This window comes from Diuraphis noxia, unplaced genomic scaffold (genome assembly GCF_037042655.1).
Source record: "Diuraphis noxia isolate RWA-SAM2 unplaced genomic scaffold, SU_Dnox_SAM2 contig0005, whole genome shotgun sequence".
NCBI classification, from domain to species: Eukaryota; Metazoa; Arthropoda; class Insecta; order Hemiptera; family Aphididae; genus Diuraphis; species Diuraphis noxia.
Window position 1 is genome coordinate 23,177,857 of NW_028301715.1, and position 18,878 is coordinate 23,196,734.

At 28.2% G+C, this 18,878-nt stretch overlaps 3 protein-coding genes and 1 long non-coding RNA gene across 6 annotated transcripts; 2 read left to right on the forward strand and 2 right to left on the reverse strand.

Annotated features, from left to right (window-relative positions):
- Positions 1-280: 280 nt before the first annotated feature.
- On the reverse strand, positions 281-2,845 carry LOC149055090 (uncharacterized). The gene is made up of 3 exons (XR_016192051.1): positions 2,765-2,845; positions 2,533-2,652; positions 281-785 (listed from the first exon to the last, which is right to left on the reverse strand). It is a non-coding gene; the product is annotated as an uncharacterized LOC149055090 (long non-coding RNA).
- A 1,058-nt stretch (positions 2,846-3,903) lies between these two features.
- On the forward strand, positions 3,904-7,339 carry Miox (Myo-inositol oxygenase). 2 transcript variants are annotated; one of them, XM_015514510.2, is made up of 7 exons: positions 3,904-4,052; positions 4,165-4,345; positions 5,859-6,067; positions 6,374-6,510; positions 6,582-6,716; positions 6,833-6,928; positions 7,102-7,339. In XM_015514510.2, the coding sequence occupies exons 1-7, from the start codon at positions 4,050-4,052 to the stop codon at positions 7,208-7,210; spliced, it is 870 nt and encodes a 289-aa protein (XP_015369996.1). In that variant the 5' UTR covers positions 3,904-4,049; the 3' UTR covers positions 7,211-7,339. The 2 variants fall into 2 exon arrangements, with proteins under 2 accessions (XP_015369996.1, XP_089085344.1); XM_089229218.1 differs by lacking the exon at positions 3,904-4,052 and having other exon boundaries at positions 4,153-4,345.
- Positions 7,255-11,437, reverse strand: Vps37B (vacuolar protein sorting 37B). The gene is made up of 4 exons (XM_015514511.2): positions 11,079-11,437; positions 10,827-10,998; positions 7,750-7,832; positions 7,255-7,681 (listed from the first exon to the last, which is right to left on the reverse strand). The coding sequence occupies exons 1-4, from the start codon at positions 11,202-11,204 to the stop codon at positions 7,382-7,384; spliced, it is 681 nt and encodes a 226-aa protein (XP_015369997.1). The 5' UTR covers positions 11,205-11,437; the 3' UTR covers positions 7,255-7,381.
- A 250-nt stretch (positions 11,438-11,687) lies between these two features.
- Positions 11,688-14,569, forward strand: Sirt4 (NAD-dependent protein deacylase sirtuin-4). 2 transcript variants are annotated; one of them, XM_015514509.2, is made up of 3 exons: positions 11,688-11,909; positions 12,315-12,760; positions 14,188-14,569. In XM_015514509.2, the coding sequence occupies exons 1-3, from the start codon at positions 11,840-11,842 to the stop codon at positions 14,503-14,505; spliced, it is 834 nt and encodes a 277-aa protein (XP_015369995.2). In that variant the 5' UTR covers positions 11,688-11,839; the 3' UTR covers positions 14,506-14,569. The 2 variants fall into 2 exon arrangements, with proteins under 2 accessions (XP_015369995.2, XP_015369994.2); XM_015514508.2 differs by having other exon boundaries at positions 11,824-12,257.
- The last annotated feature ends 4,309 nt before the right edge of the window (positions 14,570-18,878 follow it).

Consider the following 18,878-nt stretch of genomic DNA (forward strand, 5'->3'; position numbering starts at 1 on the left):
TTGTGTTAATAACCTGCGTTGGGAATCAGCCCGTCACGGGCATAGCCCATTCGGCTCCCGATTTTCCTAAACGGCTCCCGTTTTCAAAAAGGTCAATACCCAAACGGCTCCCATCGAAAAAAGTTTCACTATCAGGTAAAATCCTGGTAGTAATCCTGTTTTTTACAACTAAAATTCCTTCCCACTTCATACAGACTTAGGATTGTCTCTAAAGAGGTGTGGTTAAAAATGTGTTGTTGTTTTTTAAGGTTAAATTATAAAAATTATATTCTGTGAATTAAATGTTAAATGTAAAAAAGTTTTAAAAAATAGACAAAAATCGTACAAAAAAGTATGCATAAAATATTTAAAAAATGTATGTATAAAAATATAAAAAAAAATTATAGAATAGGTAAATTTTTGATGCACAATTTTTTTTATATAATCTATGGTAGTTATTTTATTTGATGAAAATTCTCGGATAATGTTTTCAATGGGCTCCTGTTTTTTGTCGGTTTTGGCGTATTTACACCACTTCGAGCTTTAATTTGTGTTTCGGATTGACGATTGTATTTCGATTAGCATGTCAATAACCTTGAAAATATTAGGATAAGCAGAATTGAATTCGTTGTTGAATCTGCTGTGGAATGATTCACAGCCATTTGTGGTCAAAGCAAGGGAAGATGAACATACAGCCCAAATTTCAGGAGGAAAATGACTATCTGACATCATATAATTTTCAAAAATATAGTCGAACACTTTGCAGTCCACTTAATCGTTTATCGGTTTGATAGCCATTAAATCATCTGTAAAACAATGTTATAACCACAACATTTGAACCTTTGGGATTAATATAATAAAGGCACTTTATTATAGGAATGTATATAGTGAGCATTGTTAACTAATAACTATATTGTATACTTTAATTTATACAACCAGATAACATAATATTATATGAATAGTAATTTTAACCTTTTGACTTTTACGAATGATATCTCCACATATTTTTATGTAGCTAATATATCAAAAAATATACTTACATGTATGAGATATAAAATATAATTAGCATCGACATAATATAGGTAACTTATAATAACATAAAAGAAATAATAGTAACAGTAAGTATAAGGTTAGGACGGTTAGGTTAATATTATTAGGTACCCGTATAATAAGTTAGTACCTTAATAATAAATATGCTTACATAGATAGTATATTATAGATACTCATTAATAGTAATAACTGTATCCTATAAGGTGTATTATATTATATGAGGAGTAGTATTGTTCATACAGAGCCTCCTCTGCTGTTGGTTATAACAGGAAAAAAAAGGTAAGTATGTATTAAATAAATGTTTTGTGCCTTAGTTTCACAAACAACACACTTATATGTGTTATATGTGGTGTGCTCTATATGTATCTACCTACATTTATCTAATGATTTATAGATATTTATAGATTTCTATAAATTAACTGCACTAAGTAAAATTTATTGTATTGTAGATACTTAAGTATACTTAATAGTTCAATTAAGTATCAGGAATTTTTAAGTAGGTATACAGTTCATATTTTATTGAATCATTTGCATACACAGAAATTTGTTGCAATTATATGGACGGTCAGGCTAATAACCTAAGTTGTTGAAGACTTATCTCTTTCAAATAAAAAAAATAATAATGGGTGGGCCAGGGTAGGTTGAGCTCATTGGTACTTATACCTATATGACTAAATAGGTATTAGAGCCAATCATTTCGCTAGAAATTATTAATTCCAACAACATACAACTTACAATAAGTATTATAAAATATTTAATATATAATTTAACTATAAAAATTACAAAATCAATAAATTATAGGTGTCTACTATTGAACGTTCTAAGTACCTATCTGTTTGAGGTATTTTAAACAGGAATTATTTAATCATTAAATTAATCGAATCAGAACTAAATTAATATTTTCTCAAATATTTGTAAGGAACAATAATTAGTTAAAATCTTAATAGAGGTATCAAAATCGAGACGCAAAACGAAGATGACTATATTAATAAAATAAAAGCTGTGGGTTAATATTAATTTTATGATCGATTCAAGTTGTTTTTTTTTATTATTTGAATTAAGAACTAAGCCTCGGCAACTATGGCCATTGGCAACTGGCAACAATGGGTTTAACTCTAAATTATTTACAATAAGTTACATATTAAATTCTATTGATAAGGTTGGACTTAGTAATAAAGGTTATTATTTGTCTTATATTATCTGGGTGGAGGGCTTCTTAGACAGGATGTTTGAGATGCCTGCTTCCCGATTCAAGTTGTTGAAAGTTATACAGTGTAAACAAAATGATAAAATAAACATTTGGGGAACATTTAAAATATTTAAAGATTTTAATTTTTTAGTTACCTACACCAAAAAAAAATTATCAATTTTGTCAAAAAACTACCCAAGCAATAAATAAATATTTTAGAAACACATTTAAAACATAACAATATTGCTATTGTAATTAATTGCTTTGTACAAAAATTCCAGCTTTTCTGGATAATATATTGTTTTTGTTTTTACCGATTATTATTTTGACAAATATTGAGAATTTTAAATGTTGGTCTCTCTCTCATAAGTACCAATTATAGATTCAAATGGGTAGTAGGTACTGCTAGTAGAATGTAGAAACGTCCTTCAAACCTGAAGATCAAAGCATTTTATACAACTACTTTTCGGGTATACAAAAAAAAAAAATGATTTAATAAAATAATATTATATTATTAATATATAACTATAAAATCAATAAACTCACCGCTCACTTAAAATCTAAAGTTGTAAAAAAGCGAATGGCTTACAATGTTAAAGTTGTATTTTGATACAATTTATAGCAGATAACTTTATGTCTATAATATAATAATATAGACAATATCAATTATTTATACATAACTATAGCTACTATAATAAGATATAGATAAATACCTATATCAAGATTCCAAGAATAATTAATGTAGGTACGTTTATGAATAGATAAAAAATTGTTGATGTTTATTTATCGTATAGATTTATAATAATACAAATTCCTCAATCAGTTAGATGATATATTAGAAAAAATGCGTAAATATTAGGTATAAACTATTTAATTTAAATGTATTGAAAACAACGGAACACTTAATCAATTATTTATAACATATAAGTATACACTATACAGGGTGATACGTTTAAAATAAGACATCATTCATCATAACCATTATATTTCAGAAAACAAACGTATTTGAAAATATTTCTGTTACATAATTTTGTGGTTATAAATCTATATTTTATGGGAAAAAAATAATGATATCTTCATTATTTTTAGTCATAATAATTTTTGAAATGTTTAACTATTTTGTGTGAGTTCATACATTTTTAGTTTTATATTTTGAAGCAGAATATTATTGGGAGTATTTTCATTAATAAAAATCAAATTTTGAACATAATCCTAGTCGACCAAAATTTTGAAGGTAGTATCCTAGCATCACTCTATACTTAGAATAATGTCATAAAAAAAAATAATAATATAAAAAATATTGATTTTTACTGACCTAAATATATGTAACATTAATAGTTTTTGAAATAATGTATCTTGTTTAAATAGTTCACTCATCGCGGTAGGTTGTATATAGAAATATGATGTGTTTTGTAACTATATAATATATAGTTTATTAATGAATAATGATTTACTTATTAATGTAGGTTAATTAAATATACAATATTATAATTTCGACATAAATTACTAAATATCAGTAATTTATTCAATAAAATCTTATTATTTATTTATTTTTTACAACCTTTAGGTTGCTATATATACATAGGTATAGTAGGTTATGACGATTGTTTATGCTAATGACACGTAATTACTGATTAGTTAAGCTGTTTAAGTGTACCAAAGTACAAATTAAGGCATTTAATTAATAATTATTTTGAGGTAAGAAGGTATATAAGTTGGAAGCTTTTTACCTAGTCAGCCATTTTCATTAGCTATAACGCTATAGGCATCTATTAATAATCAATAAACCTAAAGGACTAACTGTCTATATTCGAACATCAAACATTATATAATGGTACCTATTTTTTTTTTCATTACGCTTGTTTATATATACCTTCATATTATGTACTTTTTAATTTTATACTAACAATTTGTTGTATTACATACGAATAAAAATGTAATTTTAGGTTAAAAATAAAATCGAAATGCTAGATGTATCAGAATTGCTTAGACCAGAACCAGTATTTGCATCCAAACCTATTGGACGATACAGGGACTATGACATAGACCACGAGGATCCTATTAAAGAAAGAGTGAGGCTCACATACACAGATATGCATACGAATCAAACAGTGGATTACGTAAAAAGTAAGTCCAAATAAAATATTACTGGTAAAAAAAGATTTAGTCTTAAATTTAAAAGTGGTTTGAAACTGGTTTCTGTAGTAAATTGTATAATCTAGTGCACTATAGTTGGTACTTGAGGAGAACTGCAAGGGTAAAATATTCCCAGAACTTTTCAAATTTACGAAATAACGAAGATATTTACTCAATAATTTTAACAAGATAGATTTATTTTTTTTATAGCTAAGGCATAATCATTTAATAAAAATGTTCCACATAAGTTTAATCTGTGTAACAGAAATATCAAAATATCAAAAATATATTTTATTCTTATAGACATTTTAAGTTCAAAATTTGACGAAATTGTATACAAAAAAAAAAGGGTTTAGTTATTATGATGTCAATTATAACTCTAAACGAGGAATTTTTTGCCATTACGAGTCTTTTTCGATAATGTATTGTTAATTTCTATATAAATTGTTGCTTTTTAAAAATATTGAGACTTGTTCTAATTAATTTAATAGGTAGTATGCTATAGTGCTATACCATTTAATTTATAATAGGTAATATTATTCATATCGTTATCGTTCTAATCGTTTTAATGTATTTGTTGAATATTAGTTAGGTATATAATAGTGATAAAATATAAATATAAAATAATAAATAATATATCATTAAAATAATTCTATTTCCTAAATAATTTAAAATTGAGGGGGGGGGGGGTTCTGATTAGAAAAACAAGTTTATGTTTTATAGGACACTTACCTATTTAAAAGTTCCAAAATATTAATTGTATTTATATTACATGTAGTAAAAAATGTAATTATAGGTATTCATAATTTATACCTATGTAAAACTAAATATTAATATGTAATAGTAACAAAAAGATCTGATTAAGTGACAAAATATATTTACATATTATATAGATTCTAGTTAAATGTATGAAAAATATTATGACAATTATGAATAGTACTTAAATAATTTTAGAAATATACTTGTCAATAAATTCCCAAAACGATTATTTTGAAAAAAGTTTATTCATTACAAATTAATTTACTCCAAAAAAATAATTACATTTTTAAATTTTTTTTATATTTTAAAAAATAACTACTTGACTTATATGTTTTTACCATCGAAATTATATCTAAAAATTGGTTATTTAAAAAAATGATTCAAAGAAAAAAATTATTATTTTTAATATTTAAAACTGTTATTCAGTAGTCGTAATGCTAGCGTCTATAAATTATAATAATATAATTTTATACAAAAAAATATTTGTAAATATTAATTAGAACGTTAGTTATTTTATTTGTCAATTCTTTCTATTACACCTTTGTACTATATGTACAATATGTATTTGTACTATATGTATTTCCCCAATAATTAATTTAGGTAACAATTTCATTACCATGTCCATGTGCGACGTCTATTAAATAAATATAATATCTAATAGAAAATGGTTATTAAATGTGTCTACTAAATGTTTTGGTTAATATTCTCAATAAAAATGTTAACTGTTTTATTTTCCAACCCAAAGAAAAAATGGCTGAATGGTTGTCTTTCGATAAATTTGAAGCAACTATTATGGAAGCATTGGAATCCCTCAACAATTTAGTGGACGAAAGCGATCCTGACGTAAACATTCCCAACATTGTTCACGCATTTCAAACTGCCGAACGTATACGCGCTGTTCATCCAAACCATGACTGGTTCCATTTGGTTGGTCTGATACACGACTTAGGGAAAGTGAGTAAACTGTAAACGTGCACTTAAACTATTAAGTAATCCAGTTTCGATTCTAAACAAACCTTAAGCAGGCAATAGGTCGTATGTGAATCGCGAATGTTCATAATAAAATAGACAACAATATTATACATTTTCTAATAATAAACAATGCTGGTAATACACTAATACCATTGATTATAGAATAATCAATAATCAATGCTAATACTATACTCTCTAGGCAATAGCAACCTAGTTCCCAGTTTTTTTTATTTGGTGGGAGGGTATTTTGTTCACAAACTCATATTTGTTTTCTTTGCACTTAATTAGGTGATGGCTTTCAAAGGTGAACCTCAGTGGAGTGTGGTTGGTGATACTTTTCCTGTTGGATGTGCATGGGCAGATTCTATAGTCTATAAAGACACCACATTTAAAAAGAACCCAGACACCTATGACCCGAGATACAAGTAACTTTAATATTTAATTTGTTAAAATCTATCTAAAGCTAAATTATTATTATTGTATTTTCACTTTTCAGCACCAAATTAGGTATTTATTCGAAAAATTGTGGTTTGGATAATATCTTGATGTCTTGGGGACATGATGAATACTTATACAGAGTCTTAGTACACAACAAAACAACAATACCCAAAGAAGGACTAAATATGATTAGGTAGATAATAATTATCTCGATAAATTATTTTTGGTACTTATATATTTTTTAACTTGTTTGTATTTCATTTTTATTTTATAACTAAAAATAATAATACTATGCATATTGGATTGTAGATTCCATTCATTTTACCCGTGGCACTCTGGTGGTGACTATGACTTTTTATGCACTGAAGATGATTTAGAAATGAAGAAATGGGTCTTAGAGTTTAAGTAAGTGGTAGATGAGACTTTAAGTTTAATATAGAAAAGGTTTTTGTCTATTATCAAGAAACTTATTAATTATTGTATTATTTCATCTTGTATAATATCTCAAAAACCTTGCCACTCTGTAATTAATAGAAAAATATTATGAAAACTGATATTTTTCCTTTTTCTTTTTTCAGTAAATTTGATTTATATACTAAAGGAGGTGTCATACCAGATATAAAAGAATTGATTCCATATTATCAAACATTGATCGACAAATACATCCCAGGATTAATCAAGTGGTAAAGCTAAAAGTCAAAAAGGTGTTTACACAAGTTCAAAAACAATGATAACATTCTAATAATTGTATTTTGTTCTATATACATAATTCAAATTTATAAATGTATATTTTAATAATAAAAATAATAAATGTAACATCGTTGTTTTGTATATAATTATTAATTAATAAATTGTGAATTAATATTGTCTGTTTATAAATTGATTTCCTGGCATGGGCATATTAATGGGTACATTTGGATATGGCATTGAAGTAGGTTGAAAATAAAATGAATTGGGGTATCCAGGTTGTGGATATCCTGCTGTTGTTTGTTGAATGTTATTGATTGATGGTCTGAAGGAATTATTACGTCTACTTAGCAATTCAGACATTTTATCTGCTTTAGCTTTACGCAAATGCATATCCTTACGTCGCTTTAGGAATTCTTCCAAAAAGCCTTCTAAGTCAGTGTCGCCACTTAAAAATTTTTCTGCCAATTTCTAATATAACAAAAACAAAGATGAATTCAAAAATTTTTTTGGAATTTTTTAATTTAATAGGTACTTACATCTGATTCTTCTTCAGTTTCACAAGAAGCAGTTTGCAACAAAGCTAATATAGTTTCTGGATTCATACTACTTTTGTGTTGTTCTAAAAACATATTTTAATAATTTATTAAAGGATATACAACAAAATTAATGATATTAATAAGCTACTATTTATTTAAGGCTGTTGAAAACAAACTTTTTTAAGTGGTAGTGACTTATTATTAGTGTGCATGAGTTCCCTCGAACGTTTTATGTAATTAAAGATAAATTACAGCAAAGATTATTGGAATTCCATAATATACATACGCACAGTTATACTTCACTGTATTTTTCAATTAAAAAAGTTTAAATACAAAAGTCCCAAAAAAAGAAAGAAAAATTTACCTAGGACGAAAGTCCAATTTAATTTTGAAAACATATTAGAATTCCTAATTCTTTTTACTAGGAATGCACATATTTATTTTTTAATTTGCTTTTACTTTGGTGTTACTAAAATAAAACAAAAATATTATCCTATAAGGCACAAACAAGAAACAAAAAAATTTAAATATTTTTTCAAAATTTACCTATTATTCTAAATGCATAAAAAAATACCCAACAACGGTCTTGGGTAGTGACAGATTTATTTTTAGTTCTTAAATGTATTGTACATTTTTTATATTTAAATAATAACAGATTAACATTACATGAAAGATAAACTATGAGCATTTTAACTTTATGTAAAAGAAATATTATAATAATAAACTTAGAAAAAAAAGTACATAATATTTAAAACAACAGTATTCAGCATTATAAATTAAGTTGGTAACTCAGTTGATTAATGATAAATATGATTGGGTTTTTTTATACACTTTTCAATTAATAAGAAACTTTATCATTTGAATATTGTAAATGGATATTTAAAATGTTATTAATAAAATAAAATAATTCTAAACCCGTCTAAAATGAAATTGCAGGACTGCAGGGGACTAAAATATGAAATATAAAATAAATACTGATTAATAACAAAATGTTTAATTATTAAAGGCGTATTGCTATGGGTGTGTCTAAATGAAATATGAATTCATTAATAAGTTAATGATAAGTAACAGAAATCTACAGTATTTTTAGAATTAATTTTGGTTTCTCATCAATCACCATAATAAGCATGTGATAAATGTTTTTAAAATTTGAATTTGTTTGAGGTAATTTTAATTGTTTATAAATTATACTGTAATTTAAATCATAAATCATAGATAAGATAAGTATAAATGTGAAAGATAGATGGATCATTTACATTTAAGTACATAATAATTAATTGCTTAAATAGGTAACTTATAGTAGACTAATTAAAATTATTTTTTTATTGTTCTTGAAGCATCTGATCATAATCATGATTGTATTGGGTTATTGGAAATAACTAAATTTTTTATTTTTTAAGTTTCCATTTATGTTTTAAATGATAACATTTATTCTAATTCTGTAAAACAGAAGTTTATTAAAGTACTCTGATATATTAAAATCAAATTTTGGATGAATAGTTTAAGGATTATAAAATGGGCCCAAAACAGTTATTGATTTAGATAAACCGTATACTGATTAACCTAATGGAATAGGAAGTTCATAAATCAATTCAATATTAAAACAGTATTTTTTAATTTAGTTAGGTAAATATTATTCTATTTTTATTTTTTATCGAATAAAAATGACAACAATACAAATCTAAATATCGTTTTATACTATCTCAAGGGTTAGGTTAGATTATGTAATTTTAATGGCAAAAACGTGGAGTAAGCAAAAAAATTATTTTTTGGATATAAAATAAGATTGTACTGCAGATAAAAATAAAAATATAATAATAATGATAACATTTCACATAATTTAAAGAAATTAAAAAATACACATTTGTAAAAATTTTAAGACGCATGTTATTTAACTATTAATTATTTGTTGTAACTAGGGCATGGATTTTAAAGCATAGTGAATAACAAAACAATCACAAAATTGTTTTATAAAAGCAAAAATAAAGCATGACCAAAAATTAACATGAACTAATTGTAAAACTGAAAAAAAAAAATTTTAAATTAATTTAAATTGAAAAAAAGAATTCACAAGTCACAACCATGTATTTGCAAGATTTTCAGTAGTGAAACTGACTTTATTGTCTGACAGAATGTTTTTATACATATTATAGAAAAAAAACATGTAATATAACCATTTAGTCCGTACTCTGTATTCCGGACTTTCTTATTAATTTTTTTATAACTAAAGCACAGTGGTTTTCAACCTTTTTAACAATGCGGTGCCGTCTCATCTCCTACAAAACTTTCGTGGCACACTAATCCATATAATACGTGTATCATATTTTATATACATATATATTATATGTATAGGTATTCTGTATATTTATTATAAAATTACCTAACAGCTAACTTGATTTAGAATTAGTGAAAGAATATTGAATTGATATTATTATTATTATTTCTTTTAATTTAAATTTGATAAATATGAAGAAATTAAGCAAAATAAAAAATTAAATATTGAGAGACTATTTACATGTCTTGTAGTCAATTAGAGGATAAAATTTTTTTAGATTATAACTCTAGAATAGAGACTCCCAACATGGATAGTACCGACCCTTAGTAGGTTTTTTTAAGTTTTGAAGAGGACATTTTACTAAAAGGGGCATTAAGGGAGGCGAGTCTACTGTAGTTAAGTTAGGTTAGGATTTAGCATAGTTTAACAACTTCTGAAAAATACAGTTGACATGTTTGAAAAGGAAGATTTAAGACTGAGCTAGATATAATTTTATTAGCAGGAAATCATTAACCTCAAGGTAGTTAGTAATCAAAAGTAATTAATAATAATAATAATATTTAAACAACTAAACGTTCATGAATTTATTTATTTTTTTGAGAGGGCTGAAACAACCTAGATTCTATATAAACACATCCCAACATAACATTTAAAAACAAAAAAATGATTTATACAGATTAAAAATAAATATAAAACTCTTGAAAAATCCTATCATACTTAGTTATAGGTTAGTTTTCATTTATTGTTGTTAAAACAGAAAAATTATTTTTAAGTAATATTGCACTTAATTTAAGATACTTACTTAGAGTATTTACTTTTTCTGTAACACTCTTATAAAGCTTTTCTGCTTCCTCATACATTTCACATAATCTTTCTTTACCACTAACTAATTCTGGTTCTTTAGTAAGATTAAATTCAGCCAAAGATTGATTACTTGCTATTAACATTTCTTTTTCAGTATCTATTTCTTTGTTCTAAAATTAATGTTCAAAAAAAAAAATAAAATATTAATCACCTTCAAATGCTACAGTTATTCTCAATCATAACAACTTACCGGTTTTAGTTCTTTAGCATACATCTCAAATTTACTATCATCATTTAGTATTTCTTTGAGATCAGAAGCAGTTAAATGAGACATTAGCCCCATTACTGAACTTACAGCTGTTGAATTATTAAACATGATTTACTGAGACATTCGTGAGTAAATTAATATATATAAATGAAGATAAAATGACAAGAGTGATTGTAGGAGTGAACAAAATTAAAAATTATAAATTATAAAAGTTAAACTAAATACTAAAATCATTAAAAAATTTAACCCATGAATGACGAAGTATTGAAAGAAATGAAGACTGAGGTTGTCAAGTTGATAATATGATAACAAACTTCAGTAAACAAAGTAAAAAAAATAACATCTGTATCAGCAGCTGAATGCCGATTAGCAACATCCTTCATGATCCTACATTATTATTATTATTATCTACGCGGACACCCCCGAATCCCGATCCACGATAAAAAAAAAAGTTTATATCAAGGTAACAAGGACTATAGTCAACTAGTCAAGTATCTAGCCAAGTATCCAACAGTCAAATAGTATAAAGAAAACAAATTTGGAATTTTGAAATTGATCTGTCATGACAAAATAAAAAATTTCAACCTTTTGGGCTATGGCACAGAAATCAAATCGCAAATCAACAGTAGAAATAACTTAATAGATCTACGACAGAAATCTATATTTGAAATATGAGTACATTTGATCATAATATTATCACAGAATATATTTTAGTAATAATCCTTAGATAACCCGTTCTACAGATGACTGTGATAAATGATAATACTACCCATAGTAAACTGACTAGACTACAAAGTTTTCATACTTGCATTGGTAAGTTAACTTTACCATGACTTCAGTCTATTCAGTCTAATATTTGGTTATTTTGTGATTTGTGGTAAAATTTATTTTGAACAGTGTATTATTATTTCGTCACGAATTTGATGTTCCTAAATTTAAGATAGTGCATTCGAAAATCATAAGTGAAAATTAAATCTATACCTATCGTACATTTTAATATGATAATTTTTAAGACTCGTGAAGTAATTTTAAATTCAAGTAAAAGTTTAATTTTTAGGTTCAGCTCTAATTTTGTCCCAAAACACTCGCCTGTGCAATCATCAGATGCTATTACTCTTGAACGTTTCATTAAAGAACATAAAAAAATACTTGTATTAACTGGTAGAGTGTATCATAAATGGTTGATTTAAATATTGTAATGATATTCATTTAACACAGGTGCGGGAATATCAACTGAAAGTGGTATACCAGATTATCGTTCTGCTGATGTCGGGTTGTACGCGAGAAGTAAAAACCGCCCGGTAATATACCAACAATTTATTAAAAATCCAGAAGTACGTCTCCGTTATTGGGCTAGAAACTATGTTGGATGGCCAAGATTTTCATCAATGTCGCCTAATTATGCACATAAGTTTTTAAAGAATTTAGAAGATAAAAACAAAATTGTTCATATTATTACTCAGAATGTTGATAACTTGCATACAAAAGCAGGAAGTAAAAATGTACTTGAATTGCATGGAACTTCTTACGTTGTACATTGTTTAGAATGTGATTATAAAACTGATAGACATCAATTTCAAGATGTTTTATCAAGTTTAAACCCTCATGTTTCCATTAAAGAATTGTACAGTGTCAGGCCTGATGGTGATGTTGAACTCACTCCAGTAAGGGAAAACATTTTTAAATATTTTATTTTTTATTTATTTTCACCCTCTAATTAATTACATGCATTAAAACATTTTTCATCTAAAACTTAATAATTAAACTCCTACATATTATATACCTATTACATATACCTAACATGATTTATTAGAATATTCCTGTTACATTTGTGTTGTAGAAAATATAAATTAACATCATTGCTTGATTTTTTAAGAGGGGGGGGCAAGAGGACATAGTCACCTTTATTTTTTTCCCTTTTATTGAGCTAACTCATATTTTTTGAAATGTAACATTGGGGACGTTACATTTATTAATAAATTAGTAAATGTCAGTTTTTCTGATGTAAAATATAATAGCAAACATTTTTTTACTTTGTACCTACAACAAATTAATTGTTAAAATTCCTTATAACTATAAAAAATATAGTAATATTAAAAAAATTGTATTATGCAAGATAGTTCATGTCAACATTTATAGACCTTGTTTAATGCATACCTAAGTTAATAATTTAACAATTTATTAAAAATAAATAAATGTAATTTAATATTGTGTTGGTCTGATTATTGCTGTATGGATGTATGGTAATAGATAATATTACATATATATTCACGGTAATGTGATGGATGATGGCTAATTTCGACTGGAACGCTCTTTCATCCATTATACCCACTAATTCGCCCCACTCAGTGGCGTAGTTTCAGGTTTTTTTTTTCGGGTGTGCGAAGTTTCAAGCAGGCTATTTTGAAATTTCACCAGGCCATATAAAAATAGATATACATACGTATATGTATATTATCCTGCATTCAATTATTTCCATACATTATAGACCGGTTATTACAATTTGATTTTAATCATATAAATAATTGTAACATTCTAAAATTAAGGGGTGCAACCGCACACCCTGCCACCCCCCAAATGACGCCCCTGGCCCCACTTCTAATTTTTTTTCTAATCAAGCACAAGGTAACATGTTTTAAATCAAAATGTTTAACATTATTTTCGATTGCATAGTATTATTTACTTATTTGCAGTTAAAACAATTTTTCTTCTCAGTCACAATAAAACTTGACAGCCATATGTAGTGTGGCAGTTTAGTGTAGCCAATAAGGTTTCTCAATTCAGCTATCTATAATAATAACAATAACAAAATAATAATTTATTTAACATTGTAACAAATTGCATTTAGATTTTTTACATAACTTATAATTTATTAGGTATTTAAACCATTGAAAATAATTTTTATCTTGTAATTTGTTTACAAAAACTTAATCCATAACAAACATAAAATACCTTTGTTTACTTTTTGAGGTAAAATTATCTCATTTTATTTTTTTAATGTACAAAGTATTTACAGAAAACCTTTGCCGTGATACATATTTTATAATTTTATTATTTATAATTTAATTTTTATTATTTTATGATTCAACAGGAAGAAATTGGTGGATTCAAGGTTCCTAAATGTCCTCAATGTGAAGGAAATTTATTAATTCCTCGCATTGTTTTTTTCGGAGACAACATTCCAAAAAATCGCGTTCAAAGGGTGAATGATTTTGTGAAAGAATGTGATTCACTCCTGGTTATGGGTTCATCTCTATTTGTATACTCGGGTTATAGAATAGTATTGGAAACAAAATCTGCTAATAAACCTGTTGCTGTGGTAAATATAGGCCCAACTAGGGCTGATGACTGTGTGGATTTTAAAATTGAAGCCAAATTTGGTGATATATTACCATTATTAAATCTTTAATCTATCTTTAAGATCTTATAATTGTGACCTTTATGTATTTCTAATAAAAATATATTGTTTTTTACTTTCATCTACCTTTATCAACCATACATTTTTTTACAAAAAGTTATTTGTAAAATGTAAATGTGTATACATGTGTTTGGAGTTGCGCCTGAGTAGGTATAATTGGGGCGTGAAATTTATTTTGAGTATCTATACTTAAATTTTTTTAACAATAGACATTATTTAGATAGGTAATAGGTAAAAAAAATTAACTAAAGCTCTGTTTGTCTAGTTTTTTGTCTTTTCAATTTCATTTTTAGTATTGACGCATTTAAAAATAAAGTGGGTACCTACCTAAATGGGTGGACACCCCACTCACACGTTCGTCGATCATTTTCGTAAATTCTTTGACAATTGTAAAAGGCAGGGGCTACTAAGAACAATTTAAAATTTAAATAATTCAATACACGACTAAACTTACGCAACTTATCGTTTGACTTCGAACAGAAGGAGAACAGCACGCGGGCAAATTACGAAAAAATAAATAAACCGGTGTAAGACTTGCGTGTGTCGACAGAAACAATTTTTATTATACAAACAACAAATTCCGATAACACATTCGATATTGTGAGTACAGAATAAGAACGTCGATCGTCGAATGTGCGTGAGCGGCTTAACAAAAGTAGCAAGATCGGACGTTTTGAGAGTACAAATTTAAACGAGTTTTAATTGACGAAAATGCGATTATAAAATCGATGCACGAAAAGGCTAGTTAGAGATTAAACTGAGGAAAAATTCCAGAGGGGACTGATGTCTCGATAAAGTTTTAAGCGTTCCATATATAATTTTAGGTATAATGTCTAATGTATAGTCCTAATTTGTTAAAGGGGACGCTTTTTAACCGCCGTCAGAGGTAAGAGGACTGAGTCCTCCTGCGTCCCCCCCACTTTAACCCCTGGTCGTGAGGCGCAGTTCGATGTAAATGTCACGCGTCCTGCAAATACGCGGCTAAAAGCTCTCCGTCATACGTGTTGTATCTATGTTCGACGGGACTACGGGAGATAACTTTTTCGAGAAAAAACCCAGCTTCTGCCACTGACCACTGTCGTTCTGTTCGAGGACGACTCGCACGGAGATATTTGCTGACGCGTAGTGTGACGCCCGGTCTCAAGTGCGATAATCGTCTGTATCGACGTGCGCTCGTCGACAGGCCGTCAGGCATCGAAACTGGCTTGTGCGGTCGCCGTCTACGATAGTTATTGTTCGAAGGCTGGGAATAAAACGATGATAGAAATTCAGAAAACAGAACCTAACCAAAAAATCGTTGAATCTGCAGACAGCACTTGTATTTATAATTTGAAAACAAAGTCATAGGATTATAAAACTACAAATCATAAAATGCCATGAAAGGCACGGTGCCCCTAAACTGGCGAGGCGCTGGGCAACTGCCCTTTTTGCCCTGCACTTCCACCGGCGCTGCATATAAATTATAAATGTATTGTAATAAACATGTTCAAACATCGATAGAACACTATAATGTGTGTCGTATTTATGATATTTATCTTACCGTCGTCGACCGATTCACGCGCTGGCCAGAGGCGTGGCCGATCGAGAATACGTATGTCAGCCTATATGCATGTCGCGCAGCTTTTAACAATGATCTGAATAGCAGTGATAGCACGGTTCGGGGTGCCCGACGTCATCACCATCGACCAAGGCAGACACTTCGAGTAGGATCTGTTCAAAATTAAAATCACTCGTCGCACTCGAACGCCAAGAGAAGGCGTTCTTCAAGGTGCAACACAGCCTGTCCGCTCCATGGATTTACATCAGTCGACTCAAACGCTCGAGTGCAATCCGTTGACTTCCGACCGAATTTCGCCCTGTCCTTTTTGTTGTTGTATGTTCGTTACGGATCGACGTACCTACCTTCCTGTTCTTGTGAACAGTCGCGCGTGGCTCTTTATTTTTTGGTACCGACCAAATGACTTTGCGCAAGCATCACGTCTTTTTCACGCCGCTCGCCGTAGCCTTTTCGTGTAACGAAGTAACTCGTTCAAGTTTTTATTCTCGAAACGTCCGATCATCCGTGCAACTTTTGTTAATCCGCTCACGCATACCTGACGATCGGCGTTCTTAATCTGTTCTGTTCTCACAATATCATCAAATATATTATTGCAATTTGTTGTTTGTATTATAAAAATTGTTCCTGTCGACATACACGTGCCCAACACCTGTGTATTAGCGTTGCTTTTATTTTTTTGTAGTTTGCCCGCCTGCTGTTCTCCTTCTGTTCCAGACGCGGATATTAGGGGGGCATGGGAGTCACACGGATGCTCCCCTAAAATCTAAAAAAAAAAGAGGCTGGTGAAAAAATAATACCATTCATTATAGGATAGATCCATTCTAATATATAAAAAGTATAATGTAACAAAATATTTTATAAGCATAAAATGAGATGTAAGATTGAGTAACCTAAATATTAAAAAAAAATGTTTGTTCAATTATTTTTTAGCTTATTTAAAGGTCACCTAATCAGTAATCATTATTATCCTGATGTTGAAAAATATTAACATAATAAACCCTGATAATCTCTATTAATAATATTTTATGGCCACCCATCCCGTAAATCTGTTCTGGATTCGCGTCTGTTCTGTTCGGAGTCGAACGATAAGTTGCGTAATTATAGTCGTGTATTGAATTGCTCTTAGTAGCCCCTGCCTTCTACACTTACCAAAGAATTACGATAGTTATCGACGAACGTTATTAGCTGATAATCAGAATATAATACTATAATAACCGAGTGACAGTAAAAATAAATTAAAATACCGATGACGTCCAAAATAATTCATTGAAAAAAAAATGTAATTGGTTATGTGCACATCAATTCCTTTTTTTTTTTAGAAAAGTTATATTAATAAGAAAAAAATTCAAACGAATAATTACTATGAAGTTGTGATGGTGACAAAAACTCCCGTAGAGTAGCACAAGCCAGAAGAAGAAAAATAATATCTATATAATAGAAAAAAAGTTATTTTAATGGCAACTAAATTTAATATTATAAAAACATACTTAGTAATATAGGCTAAGTGTCTTCGCTTAAAATCGTTTTTCCTATACAATAATTTTACTTATCATTATTGAATTCAAATCTAACACATTTAATTATAATGACCCCTGAAGGTAGGAATCACGATCAAAAAGATATAATATATCACATTAAATTTCATCGTGATGGTAGGTAGATACCTACTGGCTACTGTACCGCCTGTTTACGCAGGCATGCAGTAGAGCGGTAGGTACTGGAGCTTGTTCACATTTTTTTTATCCTTATAAAAATCCTTATGGCTTCCCGTCCTTCCCGAATCTCGAAGCTTTTGAAAATGACTGGGGCAGTGGGGCTTTTCAAAAAAAATGCTCAGTTAGAAAACGAAAATAGTGTTATTGCCTCATAAGGTGATGACGTACAAGAATTTAAAAAATATACTTTAATGAGATACCACATTATCATGAATGATGAATGATAATATTATAGTAAATTTTACCACAATATTAATATGTATTAACTATAATATAACGGAAAAATATACATTATAGTATTATACGCTCATTAAATGTAAATCAAATATGATTGTGACATTGTGTATTTTATTAAAAACTCTGAAACAAATTAGCTATTAAAAAAATAATTTATCTATAAAACTATGAAATAAAAAATGTTATAATACGCTTCGGATGGTTTGACAGTAAATGAAAAAATAATTATTTTATAGTTTTACACTCATTATAATTTTATAGTCATTAATTTTGATGAGCATGGAGTATCCATTAATTTGGGCTGACTTACAGTATTTTTTAGGGACTAATCTCTCAACCGTAACTTATTTTCAAGGATTTTAAGTTTGTGGGACCGAGGAGGAAGAAAGAACTACCATTTGTGCGTGAAGAGTCAAATCAAATCTGCATATTTTATTGGACCAATTATACATTTTACGCTACTGTTGAGCTGTAAAACGAAAATTCAGTTTTACAAGAATTTAAATAATAATTTAATAGTTAGGTTATAACACTACAATACATGATTTTATAATCGAACTACGAATGTTGCTATAAATAATAATCGTTCGGCGTTGCGTAATAATAATATAAAGTGTCTCTTCTTGTTGGTTGTTGATGATATAACAGGATATAGGTAATAATAATAATAATAATAATAATATGTTATGCGTGTGCGGTGTGCAAAAGATTTCACGACACGAATACGAAACGCGTGTTCGCCGCCGTGTTGACGAACAGTAGAATTAATATTAAACAATATTATATTAATAATATAGTCTGTAAATTATGGCGCAGTTCAGTAGAATGTAGATGCGTACCACAGTTACCACCGC

Bases quoted from the DNA above. Each gene is read 5' to 3' on its own strand.
- Miox (XM_015514510.2), top strand. The intron at 4,346-5,858 runs GTAAGTCCAAAT...TCCAACCCAAAG, and splicing joins AACAGTGGATTACGTAAAAA to AAAAAATGGCTGAATGGTTG. The intron at 6,929-7,101 runs GTAAGTGGTAGA...TTCTTTTTTCAG, and splicing joins AAATGGGTCTTAGAGTTTAA to TAAATTTGATTTATATACTA.
- Sirt4 (XM_015514508.2), top strand. From the start codon at position 12,095: ATGATAATTTTTAAGACTCGTGAAGTAATTTTAAATTCAAGTAAAAGT. The intron at 12,258-12,314 runs GTAGAGTGTATC...CATTTAACACAG, and splicing joins AAAAATACTTGTATTAACTG to GTGCGGGAATATCAACTGAA. The intron at 12,761-14,187 runs GTAAGGGAAAAC...ATGATTCAACAG, and splicing joins GTGATGTTGAACTCACTCCA to GAAGAAATTGGTGGATTCAA.
- Vps37B (XM_015514511.2), bottom strand. From the start codon at position 11,204: ATGTTTAATAATTCAACAGCTGTAAGTTCAGTAATGGGGCTAATGTCT. The intron at 10,999-11,078 runs GTAAGTTGTTAT...CATTAATTTTAG, and splicing joins ATGCTAAAGAACTAAAACCG to AACAAAGAAATAGATACTGA. The intron at 7,682-7,749 runs GTAAGTACCTAT...TTGTTATATTAG, and splicing joins AAACTGAAGAAGAATCAGAT to AAATTGGCAGAAAAATTTTT.